This window comes from Siphateles boraxobius, unplaced genomic scaffold, assembly GCF_051911475.1.
Source record: "Siphateles boraxobius isolate OS27281-9 unplaced genomic scaffold, OSU_SipBor_1 6, whole genome shotgun sequence".
Classification (NCBI taxonomy): domain Eukaryota; kingdom Metazoa; phylum Chordata; class Actinopteri; order Cypriniformes; family Leuciscidae; genus Siphateles; species Siphateles boraxobius.
Window position 1 is genome coordinate 19,456,419 of NW_027509186.1, and position 23,692 is coordinate 19,480,110.

Consider the following 23,692-nt stretch of genomic DNA (forward strand, 5'->3'; position numbering starts at 1 on the left):
CGAGCTTTGTATTTGCCTGTGGAGAAACTTATTAGAAAAACACTTTGAAGTCCCTTTTACAGACATTGATAAAACGCAGAATGTGCCTTTTATAGTAAGCAGACAACAGGGACTCAGAATTCTTGGCCAGATGAGACCAAAGTCCAAACCTCAACTGACCCCTCACACTTTATCCGATGACATTTTCACATGAAATGTTAGGTTGTGAATCTAGAACCGCTTCTTTGTAAATACCAGAACCAGAAGTCTTTTGCCTTTAAATGCGCACTTAGCCTATCTGAACCACCTTATGCAATACAGTAAAAAACATTGAGAAGTGTAAGTAAGAACAGCTAGGAAAAAACAATCTCCCACAGCCCGAGGAGAGTAACTCCCTACTGAAGTAGTCCAACCTAAACAAAGCTTACTTAAGCTCACTCTTCAATCTTACAATTCATAATGCTGGTTTCCAAGACAATTTCCTAAAATGACTGTTTCCATTTACTCATTTTACACACTTTAAAAGAGCTATCTAGCAATAATTCTTAATAATACACAAGTCATTCCACATTGGGGTTTTCACACAGGTCATTCTTTAAAAAGTCCCAAAATTTTGCATATATATCAGTATAATACAAATTCAGCATTTGAAGACAAAGAAATGATAGTCCTACCTCCATGAAACAGGTCCCTGCTGCGGCGTTCTCCTTGATGGATGCATTGTAGAACTTGCTGCCAAACACAGGTTCGTTATCATTTATATCCTGTAGGATTACTTTGACCACAGCTGTAGAAGACAGTGGCGGTCGACCCCTGTCAGTGGCAACAACAGTTACGCTCGGTATAGGGTCAGTTTCATAATCTAGCTGGATCAGGGTGGTGACAATACCAGTAACTGTGTCAACACTGAACCAATCTGAATGTGTTCCTTCAGTCTGTAGGATGCTGTACTGAACATCCCCGTTGGGTCCCTGGTCTTTGTCTCGTGCTGTAACCTGTACAACAAAACTTCCCGGAAAGGCCACCTCTGGAATAACCTGGGTGTATTCCTGCTGGTCAAACAAAGGTGGGTTGTCATTAACATCTGTGACCTGAATGGTAAATGAAGACTCTGCCCGTAACGGAGGGGTGCCAGAATCTGTGGCCATGACTCGGAGTTCATAGTGGTCTTGCTCCTCACGATCAAGTATCTTATCCACGCAGATGAGATAAATTATGCTGTCTTTGGTGGTCAAAGCAAACTTTCCATCGCCCCCCTCCAAAGATACATTCACATTGGCATATTCTCCATAATCAGGGTCCGTGACTGAAATCCTAGCCACATACTGGCCCGGCTGTGCTCCTTCAGAGATGTGTGGAGAACCATCCTCACTGAGGAAGATGATGGTCATGGTGGGCTGGTTGTCGTTGTAGTCTCGCACCTGGATGGTCACAAATGCGTTGGTGATTTCTGGTTGACTGGCATTGTCCCGAGACTGTATCACAAGCTCGTGAACTCTTCTCATCTCAAAATCCAAAGGCTTGTTCAGGGTGATAACTCCAGTCCGAGAGTCAATGACAAAGTAGCGCTCAGGATCACTCTGTCTTCTGTTGATGTCATAGAGAACCAACCCATTGTCACCTTCATCGGCATCTGAAGCAAACACCTGCAGTATATTGTTCCCAGGTTGAAGGTTCTCGGAGATCATTGCATGGTAGCGACTCTGGTTGAAGACTGGGGCGTTGTCGTTGATGTCCTGCACAGTCACGTCCAGGATCATCTGTCCTGTCCTCTTGGGTGAACCACCATCAAATGCTTCCAAGAGTAAAGTATACGAAGATCTTGTCTCTCTGTCCAAAACCGCATTGACCACCAAATCCAAGTAAAGGACTTTGTTGGATCCTCGTTTGGTTTCAAGAAGAAAAGCTTGTCCTACATTTCCATCGCTTATGATGTAACCTTGCGTAGTGAGCTGGTCCTCATCTGCATCCACAGCCGGATCAAGAGGAAACTTTGTGCCAATGGTTGTCTGCTCTGGGATTTTAAACGTGGCTCTTTTTCTGGGGAACACTGGTGCGTGATCATTTATGTCATTGACTAAGATGGTGACTTCTACTGTTACACCGGTCATAGTGACTGCTATGAAGCTGTAACGGTCCCGTACTTCTCGGTCCAAGACCTTTGCTGTTTTTATGATCCCTGTACTCTCGTCGATATCCAGATCGGTGCTAACACCTGTACCCTGATGATCTGAGATAAAATAGTGGGTTGCAATCATGTCAGGTGGGAGGCCAGCACTGATGTCACCTACTACAGTTCCTGCAGGCTGTTCTTCATCTAGTTGGAGCTGCAATGTTCCTGGCGCCATAGATGATTGGATGGTCATGAGGTGTAGTGCCACATAGAGGATCACCAATATCCACCACTTCAAAGTCCTGTTTTGATGCAGTGGATCCATAATTGTCCTTCCTTCTCTCTTCATTGAAAATTCTTCTTAAAAAACCTGACAGGACAAATGGAAAAGGACATTAGTTAGAGAAACAAGCATAAGTGAACTAAGAGAAAACAGTCCAACATTATCAAAAAAAAGAAGCATGCATTACAGAAAGATGGATTACACAAGCAGGCTCGGTTACAGTTATGACAAGAATGCTTAAGTGGCTTTCCACATGTTCCATGGGTTCTCTTTTAATAATGCAGCAGCACACCATGTGCACACATTGTCCCTGCATTTTACTGTCAGCTTATAAGTCAAGACGTTATTGCTACAGCTTATGCGAAAAGCTTCTCTAGGCTGTACTAAAATGTAAAAAAAAAAAAAAAAAAAAGTCTTATTGTTTTAGTTACAGTTTGTGTCTTTTGATGAACATATCCTTTGAATTGAGTCAATATTTAATCCTGTTATATTGATTATTTTAGTACATTATGGCATGTATGTTCCAGATCCAAGCTTGAAACCCTTATTAAAATACTCAATACATCAACATTTCTTTTGGGGTGTAAACTTAAGGAATGTCCTCCTACAGCAAAATATCAGTGCAGTGATGGACAGGAGTTTAAAATAGAGACTCTGTGGCTAACATCAGCCCCCTTTATTAGTAAAACTATACAACTCCAACCCACATTGATGCAAAAGAGAGCCAAGAGTACCCTTTAAAGCCAACTCAGTTTTAACCCTGTCGTATATTAATGCCAACACTAATGCACAAAATGAAGCTAGAAAAACGCTGGTGGGCCAATTCTAATATATTAAAACCACAAAGGTCTCCTCTGAGTGTTCCTCCAGCTCCTTTTTAAATTAGCAATTCCTCATCCATAAAATTGTAGCTTGTGGACCTGCAAAATATGACAACCTTATTGATGAAATTATGAAACAAAATCTTTTATAGATGATTCATAGAGTTGGATCTTTCTGGTTCCAAATGAATTATAAACATTCTGTTAGACACAGCTTAAATATGTATGTCTGCTTGTTAGAGGAACTCGACTCAACTAGGCCAGCTTTTCAAGTATTAAGGATCTGCAAAGCAGAAAGGAGATGAAATTTCAAAAGTTATGAGAGAGCTTATTATCCGAGGAATAATGAATTGAGTAGTATTCTGGTTCCTTTTGTGGAATAAAAGTACTACAGGAAAATTGTATTCACATCCAAAGGTACAACTGAAGCCCATATTTGACTGCCTTTGACTAAATCTCTTGAAACAACACTGTAAATCACAATGGCCCCCTTTATTTTCAAAAGCAAGCTAGACAGAGGTTACCAGTGCCTTTTAGATTTAAACACACACATTATGCACACTCATTTTCAAAAACTGCATAATTTCATGCTACTATGTGTGTGTTTGTGTCTGTATACAGTATGTTATATATATGTATATATATATATATATATATAAACTGCTCGTGTTTTCATTTTGTCCCCATGTGTATGCGTGTATATATAGAGGCATGATGACAAAATGAAAACATAAGCAGTTTTAAGATGAGCCTGTCACCATTTGCATTACTACCAAAAGCCACAAAATTAAATTTCAGGCCAAGGGAAATAATCATGTCATTCTCAATCACTGCAAAAGAAAAATAACTTCACAATAAAATTATTTTCTATAAACCACAGAATTTTACATGTTTTAATAAAGTAAATAAAAACAGATTCACAGGAAATACTTTTGCTCTGTCATACTGTAGGATCAGAGAGGCTCCCTCCAGTGGTGGACTCCAGCTATATATTTTTTCCCCTCTGCAAAATTCTAATGCTAATGCTTTTCACTTTCAACCCCACAGGATATTTGTTTTAATTAAGTAAGTAAGTATGTCTCAATGTTTGTGTGTATGTGTAGGTTTAACTCGATTAACTTCAGAATAACTGGTGGTGTTGAATCTTGCACACATCTGCACATGTGGTCAATCTAAAATGTATGTGAATGAGTCTGATGATGCAGGTGTCCATATAAAAGCGCGTGTAAGCGCCAGTGTGTGTGAGTCAGATCAGTGCGTGCTGTGCGCCTCATTGCGGTAGTCTGTCAAGTCTGTGGTAGTGACAGTGTGTGTGTGTGTGTGCCTGAGCGACGGAGCAGACCAGGAGGGCTCCACACAGTCTGCCCTGCACCCTCTCTGGCTTTGCTGCATTGTAATTGGGGTCTGCTGGAAGCCTGCCCTGTGCATATGGGAATCCAAAGCTAATTTCAGTCTGTCAGCATCACAGGGACTGAGAAACACACACACACGAGCAGGAACACTCTCATATGTTTAAGAAAGTACAGGCAAGCACACACACACACTCACACACAATACCTCCAACGTAGATTATGTGCACCAAACCTCTAAATACAACGACCATAAGTCTGTGTGTGTGTGTGGTCCGGGTAAACCCTACGTTATGGGGACAAAATATCCACAAAGATGGCAATATCCGAAATCCCTGACCTTGTGGGGACATTTTTAGCTGTGATGGATAGGTTTAGGGTTATAATACAGTTTGTACAGTAAAAAATTATGACTATGAAATATCCCCATAAAACATAAAAACCAAACATGTACGCGTATGTGTGTGTGTGTGTGTGTGTGTGTGTGTGTGTGTGTGTGTGTGTGTGTGTGTGTGTGTGTGTATAGCCTTAGTATATATAATATTTGAATTCTATTTAGTTTTGTTCAATATGTGAATTTGATTTAATAAATTACAGAGTATATTTTAAACTGTAATTAAACACTGTATGCATTCACTGAGGTTATCTTTCAAAATTAAAAATTTTACTGAACAAAAATATTATGATTTTTTTTTTTTTTTCATTGAGGCAATGTCCAAAACATTGTCAAAGGCTGAAAGAAAGTTACACAGATATGTTCAACGGGCACTGACACTTTTACTAACGGCTGGAACAGACCTTCAAAGGGCTGGACATGTACCACAGCAAACGAACCTAGATAACTGCTATTTTGTCCAAGATAAGTTTCTTATTCTTGCATTTAATACCTTTGAATCCAAGAGTATTTCTATCTCCTCATAAATCTAAATATAAAGGTTGACTATAACATATTATTCATAAACCATAATTCATAAACCATTCAAGACGTTGGCCATATATCTTAATATTTTGCTACTTCTATAATAGCATGTTAGAGGTGTTACATCACTGTTTCTGACTTTCCATCTTTGGGCATCTTTCCAGCACTCTGGGTCATGTGTTTAACCCAGACCACTTAATATGATAAAGGGCTCTTGGTTTAATTATAGAAAATGGCCCATTTGAAGAAAAAAGAAAACACTTTGTGTGCAAGGCACAGTCTATCCCTTGACAAAATCTGACACAGATGAAGTGAAAACAAGTCTGCCCTATCTAATTTAAAGAATGCCCACAATAACATTTAATAATGGTCTCCAAGCTGTTCACACCTGCTGATTCCAAGCACCTCAGGGCAGTTTTGTACTTAAAAAAAAAAAAATCTTCCATTCCAAAGAAGATAGCAGATTTGTGGGTATCTAGACCACTAATATTTCTGAGCAAGTGTTGCAGCCTTCCTCCATTAGCCAGAACTTTCATTCCACACAATGGTTCCAAAGATCTGACAGAGCAGAAAACTGGAGTTAAACAATCCCAAAGAAGCTGAAACCACTTTGGCCAAGACGCTGGGGATGAAAACAACCACAGCTGGCCAGACCAACACTGATCATCTATCACTTGATGTCCAAAACGTTTTCCCAACCAGTGGAAGACGTCCACGTTGCTCACGACACCTCAAACACTCACGCTGGAAGACTGTAATGACTGCAAACACGGCTTTAAAGAATTATGTTTTTTTCAAAGTTCATTTTGGTTAGATTGAGAGGGCGAATGAGGTAAAGACAATATAGTGGCCCCTTCAGTGTAAATGATGAGTGAGAAAAGGCCCTGAAAGCCAAAAATACCTAAAAAAGAAACCCTAAGCAGCCATAAAGTAACACCATCAATCTCAACATTGGGCAACTCAAAAAAATCCATTTTAAAGCATGTTTAGTGCTGGGCCAAATTAACTTCACGTTGACTATCATTTGATCTCAAGCAAACATGCTGTCACACTGGGATTATTTTCCTAATATTGTATTGCTTTTACAAGATAACTGAAAGATATCAAAGAAAACAACCAACCTGGCCAATCGTGATCAATTCCAATACAACTTCTGGGTGTTTGAGCAAATCACTCAGATCCAGAGAGACTTGGCAAGAGAAGCCTCATGTTGAAGTACTTATCTACAATAACGGAGTATCTTAAAGATCTGCAAACACCACCCACGCACACACTGCGCCTATAACTAGGGTTGGGAACCAGGAACCGATTCTTATTCCGGATCCTTATAAAACAATGATAATAAAAATGCAGGAACCGTTTTACGAACGAATGACTCTTTTTAGTTAATAAAATACAAATAGCGCAACCTGTGTAGTCCGATTAAAAAACAAATAAGTCGAAAAAGAATAAGAGGTGATTCTTTGTTGAAGCCAAAAACGTACAGCAGAACCAGTGGACTCCAATTCCAAAACAAAATATCCATTCCTTGCAAAAACTATAAGAATCATTAAGGCAAATCAAACAATCCAAATAATTTGAAAATGCAGATGGGATTAATTAAATGCATTTCAGTGTTTCCCATTGATTTATTTGTGGCGGACGCCATTGCTCTCAAACAAACTAAAATCGAAAGTGCGATAAAGCTTTGTGTCCTTTTTTTTAAAAGACTGTCAGTTTGTGCTGCGCAAAGAGAAGTGTGCACTTCCCTCACACGATCAGCACGTGATCAGCTCGACGTCTCAGTTCACAGTGAATGAATGCAGTGAACTCTATCTGTGCATGTGCTGAGTTTAGTGTGCATTTGGAAATCCAGCAGGCACCAATTACGCATTTTTTTCACATTTGCATAGTTGACGATTGCAGCATTTCACTAGATTTGTAATGAGACGCGTTTGTAAATAGTTTTCCGCCAAAATAAAAGCTTGACTTTTGATGGCAGTTTCCGTTACAATAAAAGCTCACGTGTTTAACTCTTTCAAGTATAGAAATCTGGACAAAATTAATTATGAAAGTTTTATTTAATTTTCAGTGCATTTGTTTTACAATATATGGCTATTACTGTCATAATAATGATAAGTTATTCCTTATTCTTATGTAGTGTAATGTAGACTGATGCAATATCACAACTAAAAAGAGGTTTGAGACTCCTTTAAAGTTCAGGTTCAGTCAATTACTTTTTCTTTGTTCAATTTGCACACTGAATATGCGTTGGAGCTCTTAATTTTGAACTACCAAAGTGCACCAGATTGATGAATTTAAATTTTTACACATTTTTTGCCTTTAAAATTTACAACATTTTCATACAGGGGGGCATGCCCCCAGACCCCCCTAGAGGGACCAAGGTCCACCCACCACAGATTCACAAAATCCTGTGGGAAACACAGCATTTTGTGCCACCATCCCTTTACCCAATGGGTAAGCTGACCCCACGTTCTCAGTACAGTAGTCCAACATAAGCCATGGTAGATGTGCACCACAGGAGCTGGTGGGAAAGAAGAAAATCCCCTGCAGGCCTCGGATATGTGCACTGCTAATCTACATCAGATACATTTGTGCCATGGGAAAAAAAAAACAAGGCTCTATCAGCCGTGGTTTGGCCAGCATTTAGGATGTTCTGGCTTCAGGGGACCATCTTTTTCCCACACCCTCCAACCTGCTGAGTGTGTTTGTGGAAATGTTTGTGGAAGAGTTTGTGCGTGCTGAAGAAAACAAAGAACCACACGTGCTGCTGGGTCCTTTGAACATGACACCAGCTGATACAGCTTCGGTTACGGTGCGAAATTGGAAACATCTGGCCGCAGAAAGCGGATGAGTTCAGTACAAAGTTTATGAAATTTACTGTGTGTAGTTTTAACTGAACACAGACTGTACCATCCCATTTGCGGATAATTTCAAAGAGAGGTATAGTGTCCGGTATGCCTGTTGCCATATGGAGAACCATATATATTTGAGTTGTTGAACCCACAGTCAAATAAATCCATATCAGGTTGAAACGTACAAGCCAAAACCACAATATTTTGTCTTCCTCTGTCCCTCAGGAGATTCAAGTTACGCCTATTACAAATGCTACTTTGACAGTTATCCATATTATGTTTATGTACTATCTTAGGCTAAGTCTTTGTCTCTTGGAAAGACAGCTACAAAATACATTGTCATCAGATTTTTTTGCACTGATTTTGGGGGCAAATCTGCAGAATTCCATAGAAATCAACACTAAACAACAATCACTTCTGAAACCTGATATATTTCATGGTCAAAGTGAATTTTCAATAAGAAAATAGCATTAGAAATTAATTAGACAATCATATGAAGTCATAATAATTCATAAGAGATGGCCTATAATAGTGTTGTCAAAAGTACCGACTTTGGTACATTTTAAAGGGTCACTCCACCCATTTGCATTAAGAGGTCCATTGTTAGACAACCAGTCATACTATTGAATGGTCGTGCAACATTCTTTCATTTTCCCCTGAGACGAGAGAAATCTACTATTTACCTTTTTCACTTCCTCCTACAATGACGCAAAAATCGTCATTTGACGTCATTGTAGGAGGAAGTGTAAAAAGGGGGGATTTCTGTATAGACTACAAGCACAAATTCCCACCCTTTCAAACCCGCCCATAGGGGGTTGTGCCTAATGCGCTAACAGAGCTATCACAGATCAGTGGGTGGGACTTCACTTGCAGATACTGAAAGCAATATCAGCCATCTTGTTTATAAGCTAAGCTAACAAGCGCTGTGGATATAGGAAGTTACGACAATGACGGAAGAAACTAAACATGATATGGAAGTAGAGGATTTTGAAATTCTGCTGCTCGAATCCGCTGTTCGTGGCTATCTTTACGAGCCGCAATATAGTGAAGAGCAGCTGAGGCTGATGGAGGATCAGGAGGCGGCTGCCTGTCGCGGACGAGGAGCCCAGACTGGGTCGAGCTGAGGCGGGCTGCTGGTGCGTGTGCTCTCGCTGTGCGCTACGGACACAGATAGAGTCCGTCTGCTGCAGAGAATTTCAACGATCGCAATTTCTCCTGGACGAAATCTCTGAATCAGACGACCACACGGACGTTTGTGTTGTGATGTGAACCATCCTAGTTTCGCCTGACTGAACATCCAGGTATCATGCAATAATTCACCATATAGAAAGAAATACAAACGAGTAATTCACTAATGTTTGCCAATGTAACGGGGTTCGTTGTTGTGGGAAGAAGGAGGCTGGAACCGGCGAACATTTGAACGTTTTAATAGTAAAATAAACAAATACAAAACAAAAGTATAAGCCAGCTGGCCACACACAACAGAAACAAAACATAAATCAGGCCTGTTCCTTTTGTGCTTCCGCTCCTCCGTGAGAGATATGAGACCGCTGCACAGGTGTCATTCATTATCACTCGCGTCATCCTCTCACGTCCCTCGCCCTGCTCGCCACAGCCAACTAACTAGACATTTTTTGTGAAATGAATTTCAAACTCATTTGGCAGCTAGCCTTCTTGTAGACGGCAGAGTGATTTCTCTGATGTTTGCGCTGTTCTGGATTAGTGGGAGTGGCTTGCGGAGCTGCATTGTGGGAGTTGTTGTCTTACATACAAATGTGCCCCAAAGTTATTTTCTGTCTTTTCTCGGTCAAGAGGGCACCAAATTCAAATTTCTTTTACATTTCGACTACATATATAACCCACTTTCAATAAAGATTAATGTTGAAATGGGTGGAGTGACCCTTTAAAAATTTACAATTTTAAAAATGTGACGCTTTGAGCGCTGTTGAGCTGAATCGTAAACACCTCTGATTGACCATTGTGCTCACGCACTCATCAAATATGTCTGTGATGATTGGCTACAATGATTAGCAGTTCAAAAACTTACACAGATACACACGGGAGCATTTGAAAGCAGGCGTCTATCGGCAGACCAGTCCTCTGATAGACGGCTGCTTGTGCTTTCAAATGTTCCCAATCCCATTTTTAAAAAGACTTTCAAACACTTCCGTGTGCTCTCAACCGCTCCAGGGCGTTGATCATTGTAGCTATTCACAGACATATCTGATGAGCGGGTTAACACAATGGTCAATCAGATGTGTTTACGATTCCGCTCAACAGTGCTCAAAGCTACACATTTTTTAAATTTCAGTACCGACTTGGTACTGAAGTCGGTACTTTTAACAACACTAGCCTATAAGAAATGGGGTTGTGTATCTTTGTAATTCTGTTGATTTCACTCCTGAATCATTACAGAAAACATGACAGCCATGTATTTGACTTGGCCCTAGAAAGTACAAAACCATAAATGATTGTAATAAATTTATCAAAGGAATAGTTCACCGTAAAATAAAATTTAAGTCATAACTTACCCTGTTGTTGTTCTATTAGCGTATGCCCTTCTTTCCTTTATTAACCATAAAATGAGAATTGTTTTAAAAATGTATCGCTCACGCTCATCCATATAATGGCAGTGAATAGCGACCAGCATCAAGCTTTTTTTAAAAAGATGCAAAAGTATCACAGAATGATCCCATGCGACACGTGTCGTAGGCTATATTCCAGGTGTTCTGAGGGTATACGATAGGGTTTGGAGAAAAAGTTACTTTTTGAACAAATTCAATGTATTATTTAATGAAATTCCTGACCTTGGCCGTTGGTCTTTTGTGCACGGCTATGCTCCCAAAAAAAGCACACAAGTTGTGAGAAATCAAGATTATCAAACACGCGACAGGAAATACAGTCCATGTACCCGTATCCTTTGTGTTTGTCGTGACACTGTCAACTGTCATTCTGAACAGACTCATCATACAAATGGAATTCCGGCCTAGAGATTTTTACCTCAGAAAAGAAAACAAACGGATACTTGCATTTCATGTCATGTATTTATTAGTCTTAATTTCTCACAACTTGTGTGCTTTTTCTGGGCAAGGAGGAGTGAACTGCGGCTCTAGTGGAGTCTCACTAACGCACACGTTGCATAGCCAGGAACAGAAGACCAAAGTCAGGATTTTTCGTTATATAATACATTAAATTTCCATTCGTTTTTCTCCAAACCCTATCGCATACCCTCAGAACACTTGGAATATATGGCACATTTTGCATTGGATTATATTGTGATAATTTGCATCTTTTTTATAAAGCTTAATGCTGCCATCCTGGTCACTATTCACTGCCATTATATGGACCAGCGCGAACGAACGAGAAATCTTTGTATTTTTTTTTTGTGGTCCGAAAAAGACAAGGAATAAGGCATTAGAACAACACCAGGGTGAGTAAATGATGACTTAAAATAATGAGTAAATGACTGACATAATTTCCATTTTAGGGTGAACTATACCTTAAATAAAAGTGCTCATGAATGTTTGTGCGCACGCAAAATGATCTCCCATCTCTGTGTTTCAATGAATGTATAATTCATGCCATAATTATTAAGCATGCTAAGGGCAACAAACATGTATAACTATGCAAAATCCCAGCTACAGGTGTTCATTATCATATACTACAGTTGTCATAAACTGTACACTTACTACAGTGGCAGTCCCCTTAAAAACAACCAGCAGCAGGGCACAAAGGCATTTTTTCAGGAGGTCACAAACTGACCCTACATGGCTTTATAGGACATGTGTACAGACACACCGCCCTTCAGAACCTAATGAGAAATGCAGATGAAGAGCAAGAGCCCTCTGGCATGCAATCTCTGTACACCACTCTGGAGACCAGATGCTGCAACTGCTTACGGTTTTAGAGCTCTATCAGAGACCTGTAATGATGATAATAATGATGATTAGATATATGCTATATGCGCATGCGCGTGCGATCTGTGTTTGTGTTTGGAGCTCCGTCGAATTGATTCATTAATCGCTGATTTTCTTCTTTACCACTCATTTATAAACAAGCACTTTCTATTTTTATATCATGTGAACTTATCCTCGACACTATTCCTTATAAAAAACAATCGGATTGCTTTGATATCGCTACTTAGATCCAACTTTCCGAATCTCGGCTACTAGCCTTTAGCCCGCTAGCATTTCACGCGTGGCCTCGCGCCTATCGACCCTCTCATTTTACACCCGTTTGACTGAAAGGATACGTGTTATATCCATCATTTCAGTCCTAAATTAGTAGTGATATTGGTAGTATCACTACTAATTTACTGTTCATCTGTTATAATGGCGAACATATCGGATGTGTGTCTAACGTTACCTCTGAGTGCAGGTGAGGACACATTCGAGCTGGTTTCGGTACGATTGGAGCTGGAGTCGGTGGAGAAACAGATCCGCGTTCTGCTGGTGAAGCAAGCCGAGCTGCGAGATCGGCGATCAACGCTCGAAACATCACGCGCCGATGCTCACAAGTCAGTGGTTAGTAACTTTTTGACTCCGACTTCGTCTACTCCGTGCGTTTCTCTGCCCAGGAGGACGCGATCATCTCTGCCTTCATTCACTCCGGCACCGAGGCAACACCACGGACCCTGGGTGATCCCACAGCGGAAGACACGAGCCAGGACCAGACCAAGGACTTCCCCCCCCCTCCCGGTCTTCGAGATCTCCACCCGGAACCGCTTCTCCCCTCTTCGCGAGCCGGAACGTGACGCCGCCGTGATCATCGGCACTTCCATGGTCCGTCATGTCCGTGCTACCTCAGGTAAGCGTAAGGTGCGCACTCACTGTTTTCCTGGTGCTCGTGTTCTTGATGTCGCCGCACAGATTCCCGAGATCCTGAACGGTGACGAGCGCGTCGGAGCTGTGGTCCTACACGCCGGGACGAACGACATCAGGCTGCGGCAGACGGAGGTTCTGAAGAAGGACTACAGAAGCCTGATCGAGACGGTTCGCAGCACATCGCCTGAAGCAACTATCATCGTGTCTGGACCGCTTCCCACGTACCGACTAGGACAAGAAAGGTTCAGTAGATTATTTGCTCTAAATGAATGGTTAATGTCATGGTGTAATGAACAGAAACTGCTCTTTGTAAATAATTGGAATCTGTTCTGGGAGCGACCTAGGCTCTACCGTGCTGATGGCCTGCACCCCAGCAGAATCGGAGCGGCTGTTCTGTCCGACAACATCTCCAAGACGTTACACACCATATGACTAGTAAGTCAAAGTCCAAATCACAGTCTTTGCTGTCCCAACTTAATTGATATAAGTAGTGTAGAACATTATATAGAAACTGTGTCTATTCCTCGCTTAGTGAGGCCAAACAATAAATCTAGTGTAGGATCTAGCAAAAATCTTATTGTAATTAAACCAGAAAATCTAAATATCAGTGAACAAAAACAATTTCTAAAGCTAGGTCTTCTAAACATTAGATCGCTCACACCTAAGGCGGTTATTGTAAATGAAATGGTCACAGATAATAGTTTCGATGTACTTTGCCTTACTGAAACCTGGCTTAAACCAAATGATTATTTCGGTCTAAATGAGTCCACTCCACCAGGATACTGTTATAAGCATGAGCCCCGTCTGATCGGTCGTGGCGGCGGGGTTGCAACAATCTATAGAGATATTCTTAATGTTACTCAGAAAACAGGTCACAGGTTTAATTCGTTTGAAGTACTTGTGCTAAATGTTACGCTCTTAGATGCAAGAAACAAATCCATATTATCTCTAGCCTTGGCTACCCTATATAGACCTCCAGGGCCCTATGCTGATTTCCTAAAAGAGTTTGCATACTTTCTCTCAGATCTATTGGTCAATGTCGATAAAGCAATAATTGTTGGAGACTTTAACATACACGTAGATAATACAAATGATGCGTTAGGGACTGCGTTTACAGATTTATTAAACTCCTTTGGGGTCACGCAAAACGTCAGCGGTCCCACTCATCGTCTAAATCATACACTAGATTTAATTATATCATATGGAACCAATCCAACTGATATAAATATTATACCGCAAAGTGATGATCTCACTGATCATTACATGGTAACTTGTATAATACGTACTGCTGAAATTTGTCACGTTGCGCCACGTTATAGACCAGGCAGAACAATCCTTCCAACCACTATAGATAGATTCTCAAATAGCTTACCTGATCCATCTCAGCTGCGCAGTGCACCCAAACAAACAGATGAACTAGAGGAAATGACTAGCAGTTTGAGCACCATGTTCTCTAGTACACTAGATATTGTTGCACCAATTAGATTAAAAAAGGTAAGAGAGAAAACTAAAGCACCATGGTACAACAGTGCTACGCATGCAATCAAGAGAGAAACTCGTAACTTAGAGCGTAAATGGAAACAAACTAATTTAGAGGTCTTTAGAATCGCGTGGAAAGACAGTATGTCACGTTATAAAAAGGCTCTAAAAGCAGCAAGGGCTGAGCATCTCCGCAAACTAATAGAAAATAACCAAAATAATCCAAGGTTTTTATTCAACACCGTGGCTAGACTAACAAATAAACAAACATCACCAGAGCAAAATATTCCATTACAATATAGTAGTAATGATTTTATGAATTACTTCAATGAGAAAATAGAAAGCATCCGAAACACAATTGTAAATATACAATCCTCTATGATGTCTTATGATTCAGCCTCAATTATGGCCCCTCTAGAACAACTACACCGATTTACAACTATAGGACAGGAAGAGCTAAATAAACTTATCATTGCATCGAAACCAACAACATGTTTATTAGATCCAATACCCACTAAACTACTGAAAGAAGTGTTACCTGTAGTCGAAGAGCCTCTTCTTAATATTATTAACTCGTCTTTATTTTTAGGTCATGTTCCAAAAATATTCAAGCTGGCAGTAATAAAACCTCTCATTAAGAAACCGCAATTAGATCCAAATAACTTAGCAAATTACAGACCCATCTCAAATCTTCCATTTATGTCTAAAATACTAGAAAAAATTGTGTCCGCTCAATTGTGCTCTTTCTTACAAGAAAATGATATCTATGAAAAATTCCAGTCGGGATTCAGACCGCATCATAGCACAGAAACTGCGCTAGTTAAAATTACAAATGATTTACTTTTAGCTTCTGACCAAGGCTGTATCTCAATACTAGTTCTACTCGATCTAAGCGCTGCGTTCGACACTATCGATCATAAAATACTCCTGGATCGACTACAAAACTACACTGGTGTTCAGGGACAGGCATTAAGCTGGTTTAGATCTTACTTATCAGACCGTTACCATTTTGTCTGTCTAAATGGGGAAAAATCAAAGATAACGTCAGTAGACTATGGAGTGCCGCAAGGATCGGTGTTAGGCCCTCTGCTATTCTCAATATATATGCTGCCACTTGGTAATATTATAAGAAAACATGGAATTAATTTCCACTGTTATGCTGATGACACTCAATTATATATCTCATCACGACCAGATGAAAACACTAACTTATCTAAATTGACAGAGTGTCTAAATGATATAAAATGCTGGATGACGTGTAATTTCCTGCTATTAAATTCAGATAAAACGGAGGTACTACTTATTGGTCCAAAAAACTACCCACAAAATCCCTTACAATACAACTTTAATTTAGAAGGATGTCCTGTTACTTTGTCCACTACAGTAAAAGACCTGGGTGTTATACTAGACCGCAACTTGACTTTCGAAAATCATATTTCATATATTACAAGAACAGCCTTTTTCCACCTTAGAAACATTGCTAAGCTACGCAACATGCTATCTGTTTCTGATGCAGAAAAGTTAGTTCATACTTTCATGACCTCGAGAATAGATTACTGTAATGCTTTATTAGCTGGCTGTCCTACATCCTCAATTAACAAGCTACAGTTAGTGCAAAATGCAGCTGCTAGAGTTCTTACTAGATCAAGAAAATATGATCATATAACACCTATTTTATCATCTCTACACTGGTTACCTATTAAGTTACGTATCAATTACAAAGTATTCCTACTGACCTATAAAGCCCTAAATGGTTTAGCTCCTGTGTATTTAACAGACCTTCTATCGCCATACAATCCATCGCGCTCTTTAAGATCACTAAATTCGAGGCTTCTGGTCATTCCTAGGATATCTAAGTCCACTAAAGGAGGGAGGGCGTTCTCGCATTTAGCTCCTAAACTCTGGAATAGCCTTCCTGATATTGTACGAGCCTCAGACTCGCTGTCCCAGTTTAAAACTAGATTAAAGACGCATCTCTTTAACCAAGCATTCACTTAATGCTTAACCTTTGATACTGCTGAATCGGTTCGAATGCATTAACATTATGAACATCAGCTATGCTAATTATTTCCCATCTGCCTTTCTGCTGTTATCTCGGGACGCTAGTCCCGAGGTAAATAGCGTTCGTCAGCTCCAGTTTGTATCCAGCCTCTCACGGAGACTTCAGATGCCCCAACGCCTGTGAAGAGACGACTCGACGCCTGTGAAGAGACGACTCAAAGCCGGCGATATGTTATGCCATAAATTAATACTTGATTAACTAACTGTATTTTTCTATGTACATTTCCGAAATGCAATTTCTGTAAAGCTGCTTTGAGACAATGTGTATTGTGAAAAGCGCTATACAAATAAATTTGAATTGAATTGAATTGAATTGATGGGTTTAACTACACAATAGCAGAGGTACTGGAACTATGATCATCAGAGAATCCTTTCCTGAGCCAAAAGGATGAGATCAAGAGTGATGTAAAGTTGTGAGTGTGTGACTGCACAACGACCCCGCTTTTTTCCCCCCAACATCCGAATGGATCTCAGCTCACCCGAGACAGTCCGAGGTCAGGGACGGAGCTGAGAAATTAACCGATCGTCCATTGGGACGAGAGTCTGGTGACATAATCCCTGGAATGTCTTGAAAGCCCTTCAGCATTCGATCTGGTTCTGCTCTGTCTGAGGGTCAGACATCAATTCTGCTGCTATTTTCTTAGCAAACTTTATACATTTCGCTTAGTCTAGAAACTAATAAAAAATGGTTCAAGCTCTAAACCTTTCCTCAGCCCGGCTTGCTCCAGAATCAACTACACTTCCTGTCTAGCACGGTCGCCTTCTAGTTTTATCTTTGATTTATTAGATTCTCAAGGTTTCATTGTGGCTGTTGAATCAAACATGTTGTTCTTATTTAAACACCATTATACTATAAACGACCTGATGCAGTCTGCTTATTTGTGTGAGGAACACGGTTCATTTTCAAGCTCATGACTTCACCTGAACAAACTGAAACATGAATTAACTTTGGATGTGACTGACTAATCTTATGGATAGATCCCAAAACCGTGAGTGCGAACATGTGGAGTTTAGCAAACGGATGGTGATGGGTGGGGCGTTATAATCTAATAGCCTCAAAATTCAACAAGAGAGAGGTGGAAACAGTAGCGAGAATAGTGGAAACGTTATATCTGCAGTATCGCACTGGCAACCAACAAACCAGAGAAATGGAAGTCAACTGAGCTGAATGAGTGCAAACAACCTTATAATCTTGATGAATATTAATTATTCTCATCCTCAGAGGGAGATTTGGAATGCGGTCTAGATGAACCCCAGCCAGTCACCAACACAAAAGCACAGCACTTCTCTATGGCTAACAAAAGAATTCCACTGATCAACCAATTTAAGAGGAATGTCTTGCCAGGACAGAAAATCTATATGCTCTGCCATGCCAACCAAGTTAAATAAATGACCCCTGGACATCTGCCTCTGTTATTCTGCAACTGATTTCCTCTGAGGTCCAACACATTGCCAAAAATATAATCTGAGATACACTGGCCAAGAAAGGTCAGGCTGTGGGTGACATTAATATAAATTAAAACTGTAATTTAATTGGAAATGTTGCATGTGATATAGTGGATGCAACACTTTTATTTGTTGAATTTGAAATCAGATACATTCATTTTGTAGGGATTATTCTTTAGTTTGATAAGTAACCTTCGAGATTTATAAAGCTCACCTCCCAAGGTTTTCACAGGCTGCCACAGCTGCTCCTCTGGCATTTTATTTATTCTCTAATTCATTCTCAAAAGCAAAGAACTAAAGTTATGCAATACAAATCACCCCCTCAATGAAAATAAACGTTTGGGAGGCTTTTGTGGCCCGCACATGGGTTACACCAATACAAGGCTAGATTAAAAACAGCGGTGCAAATAACTGTAGCTCAGTGGTCAAACTACAGCAGTGAACCACAGAAAATCTCTTAACCAACCGACTTCTACTGCGTATTGTGAGTCATGGTTAAGAAATATAGTATCTCTCTTAACTTAGTATTGATATTAATATCAGCTGCATTATGACAGATTATCTTTTCTAACAGTATGGTGCAGGTCTTATTCGTTCCAAGAAACATTTTTTTAGAGTTGCCTAACCTCCATTTCTACCCCGTCTACAAGAAACAAAAACAATGCATGCATTTCCACTTCAGAAAGATTACTATATGCAAACAACTGACCTGAAGATGTATTAAGCCCAAAAACAAATGCAATGTACTCAAACAAACAATTTTCTCAAGTCTGAATTACAACTTCTCCCTTGACATCTCAATGGTCTCACAAAAGCTTTGGATTGCACATGAAACACTGCAGTAAAACTAAATGCGTGGGCATGTACTTCTAAACGTAGACAATGCTCAATCAATAAATTTCGATGTCTATTGCAATGACAAATTCAAAAACCTCTGTTCATGTGTATGACAGGTACCCAACATGCACAGCGACAAAATTTGACATTATGCCATGCTTCCATTCTAGTTCACAAAGTATACACTTAAAAGCGACTATGGCAAGCTGTGTTAACATGTATACCTATTCCTTAAAACTCACTAGTATCTATCTTTAAGTTACTATTAATATAAAAATAGTAAGTAGTCCAATTGGACCAAAAATCTTGTAATGTTTGTACAAATAACATGTTCCAAAATTGACCGGGCCGTTCCTATTTCCAGTAACTAACCATGAGGTCTTGTTCTTTAGTTAGCCTATCTATTCGTAATCTATAGGCCTACTCTTCTACACTATCAGACACCAGGGTTTTTCCCATTTTTACTGGTAACTGTCCAAGTTAATAAGTGTATTGTCCAAATAGTGTCCAAATTAATAAGTGGCTTATTAGATAGATTGGTTAACTATTGGCTTATAGGGCTATTTAAGCTATTACAATACAAAATATTAGTAATATAAAGATAGATACGAGTCAGTTTTTAAGAAATAAATGTTAAAAAAATAGAAAAGAACCACCGCTCATCCGTCAAAAATGTCTTGTAGAGAGGTGCTGCTACATTAAATCATCAGGAATAGTAAAAATATAGCAGCCGCACACTCAAAACACTGTGCAAAATCAATTTTAATAGCAAGCTTTCGGTCTTCCGACCTTCTTCAGGCATACAAACAAAGTCATACTTTGTTTGTATGCCTGAAGAAGGTCGGAAGACCGAAAGCTTGCTTTTAAAATTGATTTTGCACAGTGTTTTGAGTGTGCGGCTGCTGTATTTTTACAATTCCTGAAGAAATTAATGTTAAAAAGGCTTGCCATAAGCGCGCGCGTTGACTAAGATGAAAGCGTTGTAGTTTTGTTGCTTAATTATGGGAAATAAAATCTCAGAATGTACATGAAACACTTACACTCATCTGTTCGTGCTTTTCAATGAGAGAGATCCAGTCTGTTTCAACGTTCAACTGCAGGGAAACCACCCAAAAATGAAATGTCGTTTCAAAAAATCCGTTTTAGATTATATCCATCTTCCCAAAAGTTAACTTTCGTGTGCCACAATAACTTCCACTAGTATATTTCCAGTTTTTTGTATTCCCTCTGTTGTTGTCAAGCTCAGAATACGCTGCACCAGTCCAAAAGGGCTCTGTCCTCCGAACTGAGCGCAGCAGACAGGATGAAATCAGTCCGTCAGCATCGACAACAGCATCCAACTCCAGAACCCACACTTCCAACACACGCTCTCAACCTCCTTGAGTGAAACTCGACACCAGCCGTCCCACTCCCGCGTGAATATTCATATAGCACGTGCAAGAGCGTGGTAATAGCGTGACCTCACCAAACGGGGGCGACACCGAGCCAAAACATTGTGACGTGATTTGATCAGACTTTAGTGCCACCAGTCTTTTTCAGAAGGAATTGAATTTATGTCTTCTATAAATTTAATCTAAATTTAACTCAATCAATCAATCAATCAATCAGTCAATCAGTCAATCAGTCTATCTATCTATCTATCTATCTATCTATCTATCTATCTATCTATCTATCTATCTATCTATCTATCTATCTATCTACACACTAAACAAGGCTGGGTTTTTTAACCAAAATTTGGGTCAAATATGGATGAACCTAACAGTTGGATTTGAATAAAAAAATGTAACCGAACGGCTGAGTTTGTCCATATTTGACCCAAATCTGGGTTAAAACAACCCAGCATTTTTTAGAGTCTATCTATCTATCTATCTATCTATCTATCTATCTATCTATCTATCTATCTATCTATCTATCTATCTATCTATCTATCTATCTATCTATCTATCTGTCTGTACATCCATCCTACCTGACAAACTTTTAATTTAACTTTTTAGTAGGCCTACTGTTTATTTGTTCAGAAATATTACCAGTGAGAATAAATTAGTTCACGTTCTGATTTATAACTAATTGAAACCATGCAATCCATTTTTATATAATACACAGTCATGACATGAGAAAAATAAACACACATATCCAAAAAATATAAGGAGAAAAAAAAGTGTAAAAAGAAGTAATCTTGAGAAATCGATCATAAAGGTTTGCAAATTGCGATGTGGTCTGGGTGAGAGTGAGCGAGCGAAGGCCAAGACAACAGTCAGGTCATGTAACATGTTCCTCCCATCTGGTGGTTGTCTAAGAGAAGCATGCTGAACGCCCTGGAGGACGTTTACTTTCATCTGCTGCAGAGCTGGAGCCATGACCTTGAATCACTTTCTGACCCCATCAATCCTAAAAGACAACAAAAAGTACAAATCACGGTCTGTTTGCATATACACTCACCTAAAAGATTATTAGGAACACCGTACTAATACTGTGTTTGACCCCCTTTCGCCTTCAGAACTGCCTTAATTCTATGTGGCATTGATTCAACAAGGTGCCGAAAGCATTCTTTAGAAATGTTGGCCCATATTGATAGGATAGCATCTTGCAGTTGATGGAGATATGTGGGATGCACATCCAGGGCACGAAGCTCCCGTTCCACCACATCCCAAAGATGCTCTATTGGGTTGAGATCTGGTGACTGTTGGGGCCATTTTAGTACAGTGAACTCATTGTCATGTTCAAGAAACCAATTTGAAATGATTCAAGCTTTGTGACATGGTGCATTATCCTGCTGGAAGTAGCCATCAGAGGATGGGTACATGGTGGCCATAAAGGGATGGACATGGTCAGAAACAATGCTCAGGTAGGCCGTGGCATTTAAACGATGCCCAATTGGCATTAAGGGGCCTAAAGTATGCCAAGAAAACATCCCCCACACCATTACACCACCACCACCAGCCTGCACAATGGTAACAAGGCATGACGGATCCATGTTCTCATTCTGTTTACGCCAAATTCTGACTCTACCATCTGAATGTCTCAACAGAAATTGAGACTCATCAGACCAGGCAACATTTTTCCATTCTTCAACTGTCCAATTTTGGTGAGCTCTTGCAAATTGTAGCCTCTTTTTCCTATTTGTAGTGGAGATGAGTGGTACCCGGTGGGGTCTTCTGCTGTTGTAGCCCATCCGCCTCAAGGTTGTGCGTTTTGTGGCTTCACAAATGCTTTGCTGCATACCTCGGTTGTAACGAGTGGTTATTTCAGTCAAAGTTGCTCTTCTATCAGCTTGAATCAGTCGGCCCATTCTCCTCTGACCTCTAGCATCAACATGGCATTTTCGCCCACAGGACTGCCGCATACTGGATGTTTTTCCCTTTTCACACCATTCTTTGTAAACCCTAGAAATGGTTGTGCGTGAAAATCCCAGTAACTTTGCAGATTATGAAATACTCAGACCGGCCCGTCTGGCACCAACAACCATGCCACGCTCAAAATTGCTTAAATCACCTTTCTTTCCCATTCTTACATTCAGTTTGGAGTTCAGGAGATTGTCTTGACCAGGACCACACCCCTAAATGCATTGAAGCAACTGCCATGTGATTGGTTGATTAGATAATTGCATTAATGAGAAATTGAACAGGTGTTCCTAATAATCCTTTAGGTGAGTGTAAATCCCTCTGACACAGATAAAGGCAAAGTATTCCTAAGGACTTTGTACTGTACAGAACATACTCAGTAGTTCCATTATGGTGCAAAACACTTTTCCAAATATTTTTATCAATACATCCATCAGAAATGTATTTTAGCCTCCTATAGGAAACCTCACTGCAGTCTTACTTGGATAATTTCCCATGTATTAAGAATGAAAAAATCATTTAAAGTTCCATTCATCTTATTTAAACTATAAATTGACTAGCCTGGTTAAAACCAGACCCTTCTCAGTAGTAACTGAGTTAGGGTCTGGGCCTCTGGGGAAGGTTCATTGACAGCTCACTTCCAAAGGGGCGTCACCAACGGATGTCGCTCAAATGCCATGGTTGCAATTGGATAGACATTAAAGGGATAGTTCACCCAAAAATGAAAATTCTGTCAGTATTTACTCACCCTCATGTTGTTCCAACCCCGTAAGACCTTCGTTCATCTTCGGAACACAAATTAAGATACTTCTGATGAAATCTGAGAGCTGGATCACTCCTCCATACTAGTCCATAGGCTTCTTGAGGGATTGAAACTTGCCAGCCCCGAAAAGTCATTAAAGACATTGTTAAAATAGTCCAAGTGACTCAATAGTGGCTCAATCTTAAGTTTATCAAACGACGAGAATAATTTTTGTGCGCAAAAAAAACCTCTTTATTTCAACTATTAATTTCCTTCTCTCTGGGCCTCGAGTCAGTTCACTAGTGTAGTAGCGTAAGCTTCTGCTGTTGTACATCACACGCATCTCCCACATGACCAGCGTCGGCCAATAGTGAGCCTACGTGTGACGTAGCTCTACGCAATCACTAAGTTAACTGACTAGAGGCCAACAGAGAAGGAAATGAATAGTTGAAATAAAGTCGTTATTTTTTTATTTTTTTTGCGCACAAAAAGTATTCTCGTCGCTTGATAAATTTAAGATTGAGCCACTGTAGTCACTTGGACTATTTTAAAAATGTCTTTAATGACTTTTCGGGGTTGGCAAGATTCAATCCCTGAAGAAGCCTATGGACTGGTATGGAGGAGATATCCAGCTCTAAGATTTC

The 23,692-nt window shown here is 39.9% G+C and overlaps 2 protein-coding genes across 2 annotated transcripts in view; one reads left to right on the forward strand and one right to left on the reverse strand.

The window, feature by feature from the left end:
• Positions 1-20,394, reverse strand: part of dchs1a (dachsous cadherin-related 1a) — a 107,573-nt gene extending 87,179 nt beyond the window's left edge. Inside the window, exons 1-2 of the mRNA XM_077208092.1 lie at positions 20,006-20,394; positions 654-2,462 (exon numbers count right to left, since the gene is read on the reverse strand). Of these exons, the coding sequence (XP_077064207.1) occupies positions 654-2,441 (1,788 nt within the window). The 5' untranslated portion in view covers positions 2,442-2,462; positions 20,006-20,394. The remainder of the gene's footprint in view (positions 1-653; positions 2,463-20,005) is intronic.
• LOC143715609 (uncharacterized) lies at positions 12,547-16,991 on the forward strand. The gene is made up of 2 exons (XM_077207389.1): positions 12,547-13,577; positions 16,728-16,991. Exon 1 carries the CDS (start codon positions 12,651-12,653, stop codon positions 13,572-13,574), a length of 924 nt encoding a protein of 307 aa, XP_077063504.1. The 5' UTR covers positions 12,547-12,650; the 3' UTR covers positions 13,575-13,577; positions 16,728-16,991.
• Positions 20,395-23,692: the final 3,298 nt, after the last annotated feature.

Bases quoted from the DNA above. Each gene is read 5' to 3' on its own strand.
- LOC143715609 (XM_077207389.1), top strand. From the start codon at position 12,651: ATGGCGAACATATCGGATGTGTGTCTAACGTTACCTCTGAGTGCAGGT.